We start from the raw sequence: 13946 nt of genomic DNA, 5'->3' as shown, positions 1-13946 counted from the left end.
CTTCCTTGAGCTGCTGTGAGCTCCACCCAGTTCGAGCTTCCCAGAGGCTTTGTTTACCTACTTAAGCCTCAGCAATGGCAGGCGCCCCTCCCCCAGCCTCGCTGCTGCCTTGCAGTTAGATTACAGACTGCTGTGCTAGCAATGAGGGAGGCTCCGTGGGCGTGGGACCCTCCCTGCCAGGTGTGGGATATAATCTTCTGGTGTGCCCGTTTGCTTAAAGCGCAGTATTGGGGTGGGAGTTACCTGATTTTCCAGGTGTTGTGTGTCTCAGTTCCCCTGGCTAGGAAAAGGGATTCCCTTCCCCCTTGCGCTTCCCAGGTGAGGCGATGTCTCGCCCTGCTTCAGCTCTCGCTGGTCGGGCTGCAGCAGCTGACCAGCACAGATTATCCAGCACTCCCTAGTGAGCTGAACCCAGTACCTCAGTTGAAAATGCAGAAATCACCGGTCTTCTGTGTCGCTCGTGCTGGGAGTTGGAGACTGGAGCTGTTCCTATTCGGCCATCTTGCTCTGCCCTCGGTAAGTATCATTATTATCCCCATTTTGCAGATGAGAAACATGAGGGTAACTGACTAACCCAGAGTCTCCCTGTGAGGATCAATGGGTGGGCTGGGCTTTGAAAACTGCAGTGGAGCAAGAACAGAGTCTGTATTCTTCCCACCACACGAGCTGCCCAGTACCTCTTATATTAGTCACATTCGCTTGTTCAATCTTCACAGTACTTTGAAAGAAACATGTTATTAACTTCCTCCTGCAGATGATAAAACTAAAGTTCCACGTAGATAAGTACCTTGCCTGAGGTGCCCTGGCCAGTGAACCACTCCTTCTGTTCCCTCCTACAGGGTCCTGTCAGACCCTACTGCTGGCTTTGAATGTCTACTATCCCACACTCTAGCTGGGTGACCCTGGAACTCACTCAACTTTCCTGGGCCTCAGTTTCCTTATCCGCAAGGTGGGGATTATAATAACTGGCTTATAAGGTAGTCCCGAGAGAAGTCTCCCACGTGAAGAGTCTCTAGTGACAACTTTAAAAATTGAGATTTGATGGGTTATTTTAGAAAGAAGGTAAATCCCATTCAGGGTCACTGTTCCCCTCCCCAGGCTGTGTCTCATATGATGATTCCTAAAGCATATGAGGGGAAGGTCTCCCTTTTCCACCTGCAGGCTGAGAAGCTGCAAAATATGGCAGGAAAGTAAGGTGCATGCCAGGCCAGTGTGGCCCTTTCTGACCTTGCTCCTCTGTCCTTGCCAGAGGACTGGACCAACTCAGAGATCCCCAGTAGCCCTGGAAATCCATCCCTTCACTGTCTAACTAGAGACCTCTCTTCTTGGAGGGACTAATGCTGGGAGATAGGGAGAGACCTGGAAAAAACCTACCTGCCAAGTTGTCAATAGGATCCAAGACATAAGGCTTCCAAAGCACCTAACATGGTTCACACGGCAGGTGTTAAAAAAAAAAGGCTCCCTCTCCACCCCAGCCCTCGCAGGGCAGCCTGCGTGGTTTCCACACATGCACAGCTCTGTCCCAGTGTTCCAAACCAGCCCTCCTGATGCCTAGGTCTGTCTGTGGGATGTGTTCCTGGAGCAATTTGGAACTGCCCTCGGAGAGCAACCAGAAGCGTCACTTACAATACAGGCTTTTCTCAGAAAGGTGAGCGGGGAACTCTGTTTATATCAGCTCTCTCATTCTCTATCCTCCAGAATTTCATTTAATGCTGTGCCTTCCCATCACCACCACAGAAAAATGGTCACTTACCCACTGGCCAGACTGCCAATTCCCCAGTATTGGTCCATTTCATGCTGACACTTTTTATAAATCCTTCTACAGTTTGCCTCATCTGACTGGTCTCCACAGTCGTTGTCCCCATTGCAAAGAAGTCTGCGGTTTACACACCTTCCTAGGATAGAGAAAGAGTATTACTCACAGCCACATGGTTGGCGAGAAAGGAACTAACAGAGTATAAGCACCTACTAGGTGCCAGACCTTTTGTCAGGCCTTGCATGCTGCCCTGTTTTAATTAGTCATCCCATATCCAGATAGACTGGTTATGGCACTAACAGTTTATTCTTCTATTGCCACCTCCCTCAGCAGAAGAGGTCAGGGTTGTATTCCAGAAAGCAGCAGGACAGTTTGGATTCTCTCTCCCTGGGGCTGGAAAGAGGGGGTGAGATGGGTGGGTCCTGTAAGTTGTGAGAGCTGGGCCACCTTCACTTGTAACCTCTCTGCCTCAATGTACTCACCTGTAAAATAGAAGTCATCATACCTATCCCATAAGGTTGTTCAAAATCTAAATGAGTAGATAAAACAGTACTGACTCCCAGGAAATGCTGTGTAAGTGTTATCAGTACTATTCGTGTTTTTGAGGGCCAAGGGCACATTAACTAGTAAATATTTGCAGCGGGATTGAAACATTTAACTGTGTAATCACAATTCTTCCCACTAAACCACACTGCCTTCAACAACGTAGTCATTTGGATTATGAAAAATTATTTGCATCCCTTTTGCTTCCTTTAAACTTTTCTTTTCCTGATTGATTTCCTTTCTTATTAGTATATTGTTGGGAGATAAAGCCCATAAGACAGGTAGTCCTATTTCCTCAGATATGTCTGGTCATTTTAAACCAATGTTCTTGGAGTGTTAAAAGCAGAAAAATAACTATCTGGCCTTAAAATGTTTCTTACCAGGCATTGAAACTAAAGCCTGCCCGAGTAACCATTATGGCTTTGGTCAAAATCATGGAACACTGGCCATAATGAGTCCATGGATACACTGTAAAAAAGTCTTTCAGATTTATTGGATAGAATTTTGCATTTGCAATAGCCCCTTGAAATTGCTCTAAGAATCTCTAACTCTTTCTTGAAAAATCCCCATGCACAGTCCACATGGGTACAGTAAATGTAGAGAATTGCAACTCCCGTCTAGAAAATGTGGGTCAAAATACTCTCATTTTTGCTGGAGACAGAGAAATAGAGAAGCATCTGTTTGCTTGGATTCTCTGAATGAACTGAAAAGTTGTGTTTATTTAGTTTTGCAGCAGGTGATTATTCATTTGTGTGCTCCTTTCTTCCTACCTTCCTTCCTTCTGTCAATCTATCCATCTGTCCTTTTTTCTTTTCTTCCTTTTTATAAACAATAATTTTTACTGGGTATATCATGAATTAGGGATCATCTTGGATTTAGTGATGCAGAAATGCAAATGACAGGAAATATCTTTCTAAAGATTTATCAGAGATAAATGACGCTAACTGCCCTATGTAACTGTTCTAGATTTTGTCACATTCTGCTTAACCCCAGACCTCTGAGAGAGCTAGGGGAGCCAACAGTCTACAAAGAGCTCTCATAGCTATGATGTCACTTGATGCTTATAACAGACTTGTAAGGTATTCACATCACCCCTAATTTGAGGGAGCCAAAATGCAGAAAGGTTAAGGGACTTCTCCTAGTCACAAAGTCAAAATACGACTCGACCCAAGATTTCTGACTCTAGCACACATAATTTTTGTGTCTTTAATGTCAATGAATGTAATCTGAATTCTCAAATTGCCAATAGAAGCTTTTCCACTTACCTGCTATATGAAGAAGTAACCTCTTCAAGTCTCGATTTTTAAGGTGTGTAACGAGGATAATCATAACACCTACATTATAAGGTGATTTTAACAACATAATACATGTGAAAGGAGGTCAGAGATTGTAGGACAAGGAGGCCTCCTGAGCTGCCCCCTGACCCTGATCTTGATCACTAGACATGGCCTGTCCCTTGGTCATCAAGAACCATTATCTCATTTCAGGTATTCCCCTCTTACTCCTACATTGATTTATACCTGTCTGTGCACACACAAAGCCTTCACATCGCACTTGACTTCTGCATGGTCTGTTGGTAACACAGTCTTCAACTTCCTTGTCAGAGAAGTTGCACGGTTCCCCATGGAACTGAGAGGGCCGGAGCAAGTAGGCATACCTGTACTGTAGTAGAGAGGAGCCAGGTGAACCAAGAGCAGAGCCTCAGATCCCAGGAGCTGAGCGATACTCTATGTAAATGGGTCTTGAGCCAGGATTTGGGCTCCACAAGAGCATTGAAATGTCTGATTATCATTCCCCCAGCCCCTTGTGCTCCCCCCATTATATACACTTAAGGAGCTATGTTTTGATTGGCTGTTTGCCGGATGGTTTCTTCAATTAGTCTGTGAGTTCTCTGAGGGCAGGGACCTTGGCCTTGATCTCTGCTTCTGCAGTGATCAGTCAAGATTTGCTGAATATGGGAAAGTCAGCCCATGCTGACTCCATGGGCTCTGGAGTCAAAGATTAGTAAATGGACTCATGTAGCCAGTTCAATAACACAAAATAAATTATCTCTCAGCTTAATTACTCTACTGGGTTGATTTAAGTATTCCCCCTTTATTCCTGAAGACATCAGTATATTATAAATGCAAAAACATGGGCTGTGGAGCTACAACTGACTCTGATACTTTATAGTTATGTGATATTGGGCAAATTACTTAATCTTTGTGCATCTCAATTTACCCATCTGTAAAATAGGGATCACGAATTATCTAAATGTTCAGTTATGAAGTTTAAATTATATAATCTCATTATGTTGTTGGATATATAGCAGGCATTCAATTTCTTGGACTTGTTTTTCTTTATTATTGCTTTTTAGCAGTCAATATTGCTATATCTCTATCATCTTATTCATTTATTCCAAAATGATTAAGCCACCCAGTGTTAAAAAAGGTAGGTGTTATTGTTGCTTGCTTGTTTGGTCAGTTTTACTGGTAATTGTATCCCCTAGCCTGTTCTCAAGGAGGTCACAGATGCTGGAGTTGGGCCCCAGGCAGTTGCGGCACAGTGCAATGAGTGCCATGACAGGGGAGGCAGAGTGCTCCGTACGCTCATCGGGACATCGGGAGTCCCTCATGCAAACTTAGGAGAAGCCCAAGTGGAAGGCTTTGGAAGAACTAAGTGACACCTCAGCTGAAACTTGACGATTGAGTAGGAATGTCTGGCAGGTGTGAAGAACTGGCGAGAGTGGGGCACAGAAGAGTGATATGGGTGGAGGAAATTCCTAGACCAAAGCTGAGAGGACTAGAGAAGGCATCCTATGTTCCACAAAACATTAAAAAGATTCATCGTGGCTGGATAGAAGAGCACAAGTAGGAGAGTGGCCAGAGTGGGAGGGAGACATAGACAAGAGCAGATAACACAGGGCCCTCCAGGCCTTGGGAAAGTGATTACAGGATTTTATCCTGGGGCAATGAGAAACTGCTTCAGAGGAAGAAAGTGATCAGATTTGGGTGATTTCCAAATGTTAGGTGCAGTCAAGATTTTAGTAAACAAAAGAGCACAGGAGGCAAGCCAGGATAGCAGCCCCTGCTTTGCAGGATGACATTAATGAGGCATAGTTATTACTTGTATGACATCTATACTTGGCCCTTGGAAATCCAAAAAAAGAAATGTAGATAACCATTCACCCGTGCCCTTTGTACTTGCAGAGGGTCATTCTTTCTGGAAGGCAGAGCCTGTCAGGACATGGACAAGGCTTGCAGAGAACACTGTGGAAATAAAAAAAAAAAAGACTAAAAATCTCCAGGCTCCAAAGGCAAAGTGGGCTGGAGGAGTGTGGAAGTGATGGAGGAAATACATCACCCAATCTGACTTGAGAGGCTTTGCTGAGCCCCCAGGCAGTGACCCTGCAGACAGGGATGATGACCAGCTGAGGGAACGTCTGCAGCAGTTTCTGAGAGAGGAGCTCTGGCTGCCAGGCTGACTGAGTCTTCCTAGTTTATGGTGCGGATGAAGCAATTATCCAGATAATTGGATCAATACTGATAACTTCAGCAATAAAACCTACTTTGGGAACTGAATGATCCTGCTTGGCTCTCTCCATTGATCCAATTAACTGCGTGATTGTCCTGGGCCTACTTCCACAGCCTCTTTAGAGTCTAAGCCCATGGCTGATTTGGTTTCCCAAGGATCTGGTGAAATAGCAACCATTCTCTTTTCTCTGGCATATCTATTGTTCTCAGAACTAGGATCCTGGGTCAGCCCTTCTATAACAAAGGAGGCTGAATGACAGATATTGTAGAAACTGAATGTGTTCACTGGTAGAACCCTAGACAAGGAACACTGGACAGTGGCCTGAGTTCGAGGCCTGCATTTACTACTAGGTGAACTCAAGAAGCCACTTACCTGCTCTGATTTCCTGTTTATCTATCTGTTTAACAGAAAGTGTAACAACAACCTTCCCTTCCCTATAGAGATATCAGAAAACAGAACAAGATCAAACACCACACATTTATGAAAAACCTATTCTGTGCCAGAGATTGGTCTACACATTGAAGATACAGAATTGAATCAGCCTTCACAAGTTCACTGTCTAGTGAAGGTGAAAAATAAGCAGTGTGATGTGATAAATGCTAGGATACAAGAGTAATAAGGGGCTATTGAAGCTCACAAAAGATTGCTTTATCCAACTGGATGTAGGGCTGAGGAGGAGTCAAAAAGCTTTCTCAAAAGGGGCAGCTCCTGAGTAGAGTTTCAAATTGTGAATAGGTGTTAGCCAGTGAAGGAAGTGGGAAAAGTCACCCCACCTGAGAAAGCAGCATGAAGAAATGCCCAGAGAGAGTGAAGGCCAGAGTCATACAAAGGTCCAGTGTGCTGAAGATATAAGCTAGGTCATAGGGATCCTTGAAAACCATGATCCTGGACATGATCCTAAGTATCATCGGTAGACTGTGAATGGTTTCCAAGTGGGCAAAGACAACTCAGACATACACTGTGATTGCTTCCCCTGTTTCATGGTGAAAGATTGATTGAAAGAACAGGTTCAAGGCAGAGAGTCTAATTAGGAGGCTGGTAGAGTGAGAAAGGCTGGGTGTGCTTGGAAAACACTAGAGAACCAAAGGAAAGAACTTATTGCTGCTTGAAAGCATGGAAGGAAAGGATGCTTTAATTAAGTTAGCTGACATTTATTGAGGGCCAACTATGTGCCAGGTACTGTTAATAATGGCTCAGCCAATCTTGCTGGGGACAAAGGCTCCTGGAGGCTTAGAGCTGTCCCAGGCCTGGTTGCTTACCCTTTTCTTCTGACAGGGGTCACATGTGGTCCAAGAGGACCAACTAGACAGCTCACAATCAATGGGCATCAGGGTAACATCCACACTCCGCGTCTGTCTGCTCTTAGCAAAGCTCTTGTTGACTGCATTTGACTCAAAGGAATGTAGCCTTTCACCTCTAAAAGTCACGAGGAGAGAAGAGAGTCACATGTCAGAAGGGAATTAAGTATACATCCAACCATCTATTTGTACATTCAATAAAGATATATTTGCTCACTTGTGCAAGGCTATTAGTTTATCATTCCAGGATAGGTTAATTAATCCAACAAATATTTATTGAATATGTAGCAAGCACCTAACATTATGGCTAGCTCTCGTCAAAAGAGTATTGAACTTGGATCAGAAGACAGTCCATTAGCAGCTGACTGGTTGTGGTCTGGTTTTATAACCTGTATGAGCTTCACTTTTCTCATCTATATAATGAGGATAATCAAACCTGCCACGAAGGCTATTTTAGGATTAAAATGATAGCACATGGGAAAACACTATAAACTCTAAAATGCTACAGCTATGCAAGGAACACAGCCACAGCTAGACATATGATCTTAAGCAATTTACTCCCCATCTCTGGGCCTCTGTTTCATCCTCTGGAAAATCAGAGGTTTGGACTAGATTGTCTTTAAGGTATCTGTTCATGTTAAGAGTCTATGAAACATTTGCTGAGGACTAACTCAGGGTATTGTCCTACAGGGAATACCTAGAGATATAAGACCAAGGTTCTGACTTCTGGAAGTCACAGTTTATCTCAGAGTAGGAAAAGAGAAACATGTCTCACGTCCTAGCTCTATGGGACTTTATCCAGAGGGCAAGGATTTCCAGCATGCAGGCCGCATGGCTGGAGCTGTGCAGGTCCAGTGGGAGTCAGGAGAGCCTGGTGGTAGGGAAACAAGGAGGAGGCTGGTAGCAGCAGTCCCATCGAGTGGTATAAGCCTGAATCATGGCAATGGTTGGGGAGAGAGGATGGGGAGAACCAAAGTATGAGATATTTCTCATGTGGAATGGATGGAAAGTGATGGATAATTGGATGGTGGAGGTAGGGTGTTAAAGGAAGGCCTTTTAAATGGATGCTGGTTTCCCATTTGAGTGTGTGGGTGGTGGGAAACACAGCAGAAGATAAATCTTAATGGGGAAGACGTGAATTTCGGGTGGGGCATACTGAGTTCCAGGTGCCATGAAACACCTATAGAGACTCATTTAGTAAATAGTTCCTATATGGGCTTGGATCTCAGGATGAGAGATTTGTGCTAGGTACAGATCTGATCATGAAAAGCTATGGAAGAGGAAGAGATGGTTCTTGAGAGAAGTGAGCAAGGGATAGTCATTCTTGGAAACCTCAGCACCACCAGCAGAGAGAAGGCAATTCTTTTTGTTCATTTCCTGGAGCACACTGGGTTATGAGTTAATGAATGAGGATGCTAATTAACTTGCCTGGGCCTTCAGTTTCTTCCTCTATAATATGAAGAGTGTATGATGATTCTTATTTTTTCTTACAAATGAAAGAGTGCATTACACTGTAAGACTCTTTGTAATTTGTGTTCCTTTCCAAGGCACAAAAGGAGATGGGAAGACAAAAGGAATAGAGGTTTTGTTGAGCACCTATGACAGACATGTTAAGGCTGTGCTCAATGGCCCAGCATCACCCATGCTACCTCCTTCTATTTTCACAGCAATGCTGGAAGGCAGCTGTGGAGCACTGCCGCCTGGGCGGATGAGGGAAGTGGCCCAGAGAGACAGTGACACGTCCACCGTCATGCAGCTGGTATGCAGTGGTGTTAGGATCTGAACCAAGGTCTGTTAATCTCTAGAGTATATATGGGCTTTTTCCGTTGCCCCATGCTGCCTGGAAGGAAACAGGGCCAGCATTGACTCCACCAATCTCTTCCAACCTCTATGTAAGGCCTCTTTCATTCCCATATCCAGGATTGAGTCATTAGGGAGAAGAGCATCACATAGTTTTCACCGTCTCATATACACAGGATGTCACTCCCGACAAGGTTATTAACAATACGTTCTCACTTGGCAAAAGTCCTAAAAAGAGGATAATATTAACTACAGTGAAATCCGTGTCCATGACCGCCCCAGAGACCAGCAAAAATCAATTGCCTAGTAAAGTTGGATCTTTAATGAAAGGTCAAAGACTACTGGAAACCACAGGTGGATACTTTAAAATGGTTACTTGAGGCAGGATGCTGCACACCAGTGGGGGGCTTCAGAATGTGTTCTTATTTACTAATTTGACCAGGTTTGACAAACCAATATTGTCTGTGATTTAGCTTCTCCTAAGTATGTATTTGACAGCTCTGCAGGGTACCCTCTTCTTATTTCAACTACAAAACAGTTACATTGTGTTTTTAGCAACCGAGACAACTCCAGAGCCACAGTTGAGACTGAGCGAATAAGTAATGTAACACTAGCTATTAAGAGTCACAATTATTTTCCTCTCTGAGATTTGAAAGCCTATTAATGGGCAAGATGATCACTTACAGAAAGAGCTTGGTAAAAAGTAGTTATATCCACCACATCTCTCATTTTTGCACCCAATTTTCATTATGGAAGGTGACAATATAATGAAGTAATCAGCTGAATAAATAGTATGTTTGTAAATTACATCGGATGAAATGTGTGCGGTTTATTAGTACTACAAAATGCAAATCTGAAAGAAAGGCTAGCATTAAATCGCATCTTTAATTCCTGGGAGTAATGAGGAGCCACATAAATTCTAGGCTCCATCAGGGCCTCTGTGTGTGGGAACAACACAAGCCTTTCACCCCTACGAATTTCTATAGAAACAAACCTGATGGACATTTTGACCTACTGACTAAACTTCTGTCGTTAAAAATCCTCTGTATGCTTTTAACACTGAAAAATTAAACAGGCCGAGAAAAGATGCTTTTAACATTGAAAATTAAACAGGCCGAGAGAAGTACAAGAAGTAATATAATAAACACCCATGTACTCACATCCAGATTGGCAAGTGTTCATACTTTGGTACACTTGCTTCAAGTCTTTTTTTTAATTTTTAATTTTGACATCTGCATTTTACAGCAGTCTCAATTTTGCTCCCCCCACCTTACCCCTAGAGGAGCTATTGCCATGAATTTGGTGTGTTTCCTTCTAGTCTCTTTTAAATAATTTGACATCTATAGACTATCTATAGTATTGCTTGTGTGTGCTTTATTCATACTTACACATATGATTCTACAACTTGCTTTTGTTAATCGACATTGCATTTCTGAAGCCTATCCATGTTGATTCATAAAGAGATCTAGTTCATTTCTTTTTTCTGGATGTTCTATTATATGAAACGCATTGCATTTATTTTATTCCTTTTCCTTTTGAGGAACATTTATATTTTCCCAATGTTTTGCGATTGCAAATAGAGCTACAGTAAACACCCTTGCTCAGGTCCTTGAACATGGGCCCCCTCTACTTAAGGACTGGCAAGGGGTGACTTTCCTGGGGATGCAGAAAATGCTGTAGCCAGCATTAGGACACATTTCACCGGGCCCAGGTCTCCCACTCTCTTCCTAACAGGCGTCTCTGATCAAAATAAAGATGGATCCATCCAGTACAGCAGGATTGGGTCAGCAGTAAATTGCAAGCCATCAACTTATATAGATGGGGTGCGTCAATATATTTTGGCTTTCGGTAGAAATGCCCTGACACAACAACTTTCTTGTCACACACAATTTGTTAAGCAGCTGCATCCCCTTTGCAAACAGCATCCTTTTTCTTTGCTAGAAGGGGCAGCTTCTGGGTGGCAGGTTTTCAATTTCTCTTCTCTCTGTTGTTTGCTGTGGTAGACATGAAATTTAAAGCAACATCTCAAGGCAACAAATGTGTGGCCCAGAGATGGAGAAATGGCACGGGAGGCCAGCAAGTCAGATACACAATGTGGGGGTTGGAGGATGGGTTGGGGCGGGGAGGGGACAATGCATTAGTGAGAAGCAGAAGGATGCAGAGAGAGTGCAGGGATTTTGAGACCTGAACAAAACTGGATTTGAATCCATAGTCAGCTATTTGTTAAGTGGGTAGCCTTGGGACACTTATGTTTTCTGTTTCCCTCTCTGTGAAATGGTAAACAGTAGCACTTACCTGGAATAGCTGTGAGGATTATAGCTAATGTTTCCAAGTGGCTGGTACAGAGTGGCAATATATAAATGATAGGTCTTATGACACAGTGAATATGATTTCATTATCTGACTTGATTACAAGAGTAAGTAAAAGCAAAAAACCTCTTGGCCAATACGAAGGTGGTCTCAGCATTTTCTGTCCCAGAACCAAAGACTATTCTTTTATTTCATGGATGGAATTCCAATACCTGCCGTGTTCAAGACTGCCTCATGGGAATTATGAGTGGATGTCAGAACTACACCTGGATTCAGGTAAGGGTTTGAGACTCACCACACATGCATGAATCTTTTCTTGTCACTGAGGATCAGTTTGTTCTCCTACATAGCAAGAAGGAGAGATTACAGCCACCTCATGACATTGTGGTGATGATTAAATACAATTTCTCAGGCTGCACCCTAATCAACCATTTGCCCCTCCACTCCCTACCTCAGAGTGAACTTCCTAATATGTAAATTTGATCGTGTTACTCCTTTGCTTCAACCCTTCAATGTCCTCCCATTGCATTGCGGCGAGGATACGGTTCACGCTCCTTAGCTGGTACTCCTGCATCCCCTAACTCTGCCCATGACCTGATGCCTGCTCACTCCTACTCTATCTCATCCCTCTCAACTCCCTGCTGGGACCTGTGCTCAAGGCCCACTGTAGTGTCTGGAAGCTTCAGGAGCAAGCGAGCTCTCTCACACTCATGCACAGTTGCCTGTGCTGCTCCCTCTACCTGGCACACCTTTCAATCCCTTAGCCATTCGGCAAACACCCACTCACCTGTAGAGATTCAGTCCTAGCACTCTCTCTTCTCGAAGCCTTTCCAGGCTCCATGCCCCACAGAGCTGATCATTCCCTCCTTGTTTGCTGGCTGCCCCTGTGGCATCTCTTGCAATGGTACACACAGCATGTGCTCACATGTCGGCATTCTTTGTGAGAACATAGAGTCATCTCTGTATCCTCAGAGCCCAACAGAAATCTCCCCCCAGGGGCACAGTGCTATAGATAGGTTTGCTACAGTTCCCTTAAGTCCTCCATTCCGGAGACATTTTCTTGGGTCTTGAATGCTTCTCTGTGTACACACAGTACAAACAAGGAAGGTTTTGGCAGCTTAGTTATTCTCTGGGCTAAATGGAGATTCTTGGTCATCCTAATAGCTGTTACTTATTGAGTGGCCAATGGATAGTGAATGAATGCTCATCATGCTGTGGTTCCTAATGGCAACTCAACAGAACTGAGACCAGAGGCTGTGTCCCATGGGTAGGAGGTACTCCTCACACAAAGTGAAAGGTTTATTCAGATCTCATTTTTGGACTAAGTAAAAGGAATGGAATTACAGTCCCTCTTCCCACAGGAGTGTTTACATGGAGGCCAGGGACACGTGCATGCTTCAACATCTCATGGTAGGGTTTCTCATACACATGGAGCGTCCCCAGATTGCTACGTCACTGGCTCTTCTATCACTGGAGCCCAAGTTTGAGCTCCCACTAAGACATTTTCTTTAGCTTGTTTTGCACCCTATTAATGGAGACTAACAATAATGAAACAAATCAGTTAGCATTTAACTGCTGGGAACATTGTGGGGGGTGGGGGGCGAGAGAGAGTGTGTGTGTAAGAGGAGGGTGGGAAAGAACCTGAGAATCTGAAGATTTGAGGTCGATGAGTAGGTAGAGTGGGTCAATCTCATTTATTAAAATCATCTCATGAATTGGCTCTTTTTTCCTCTGTACGTAACAAACTTTTTTTTCATAAAGAATCACATGGAGGCTTTGTTCAGAATACAGAACAAATATCCTATTCTTCTCAGCATGACAAAATACATTTAAACATGCCAGTTTCTTACAGGAACTTTTGTTGAAATCAGCCGCTTGGTTCCACAATAATTTGGAGAGTTGATGATAGTATGTTAACAGATGCATGCAAATTGCCTCAAGAGACCTTCCTCATTCAATAGACATGCAACAAAAAGATGGTCAGCATCATGTGGCTGCACCTTCCCTGTCATATTATTGATCAGCGAATTATTGGTAACTGTCACGTACCTGGAGGCAGGCAAACTGAGACAGCCTAGGGCAGCACAGAGAAGAAATAGCTCCACCAGCGCCCTCCACGCCGATGTCCTGGAATTCTTCATTTTCCCAATGTGACAGGAGATGCCACAGAGGCTGCTAGACCCATGACAAGTCTGTGCTGTGAGTGCACTGTCAGCTTCTGTCCCCAAGAGCAAATAGCTCTGCAAAGTAAACAGAAAGCCACTTGTGACTGGAAACTCAGACTTTGCACAGACCAAAAACTTACCTGTCACTCTGGAAACCAACCAGAATAATGAAAAATCTGTAGCAGCATGGTGTTTATTCCTTTATAACTTTGGGGTAAGCTGCTAAGTGGACAGGCTATTAGTGAGGCTGCAAGGACTGTGGGCTCTAGGTCCAGACAGCCTGCGTTCAAGTACATTCTCTGTCACTGACCGGATTGGTGCAAAAGTAATTGCGGTTTTTGTCATTGCTTTAAATGGCAAAAGCCACAATTACTTTTGCACCAACCTAATAGCTTTGGACTATGGGCAAGTTGCTTTACTTCTGTGCCTCATTTTCCTTATTGCAAAGTGGTGAGAATTAAACAAATTAATATAAGGAAATGATTAGAACAGGCCTCTGTTGGGTGCTCAGATATGTAAGCTATTGTTACTTAGTAGAATTCAGGCTTTGGAGTCAGACAGG

The 13946-nt window shown here is 43.7% G+C and overlaps 1 protein-coding gene across 1 annotated transcript in view; it reads right to left on the bottom strand.

The window, feature by feature from the left end:
• The window catches only part of C8B (complement C8 beta chain), a 41827-nt gene extending 28279 nt beyond the window's left edge, over positions 1–13548 (bottom strand). Inside the window, exons 1-4 of the mRNA XM_017877261.1 lie at positions 13269–13548; positions 7072–7228; positions 3820–3961; positions 1754–1895 (exon numbers count right to left, since the gene is read on the bottom strand). Of these exons, the coding sequence (XP_017732750.1) occupies positions 1754–1895; positions 3820–3961; positions 7072–7228; positions 13269–13360 (533 nt within the window). The 5' untranslated portion in view covers positions 13361–13548. The remainder of the gene's footprint in view (positions 1–1753; positions 1896–3819; positions 3962–7071; positions 7229–13268) is intronic.
• Between the last annotated feature and the right edge of the window lie 398 nt (positions 13549–13946).

The sequence above is a fragment of the Rhinopithecus bieti genome, unplaced genomic scaffold (assembly GCF_001698545.2).
Source record: "Rhinopithecus bieti isolate Rb0 unplaced genomic scaffold, ASM169854v2 scaffold_6380, whole genome shotgun sequence".
In the NCBI taxonomy this organism is placed as follows: Eukaryota; Metazoa; Chordata; class Mammalia; order Primates; family Cercopithecidae; genus Rhinopithecus; species Rhinopithecus bieti.
Note: the sequence above shows the minus strand (reverse complement) of the source record. Positions and strands in the feature narration are given on the sequence as shown.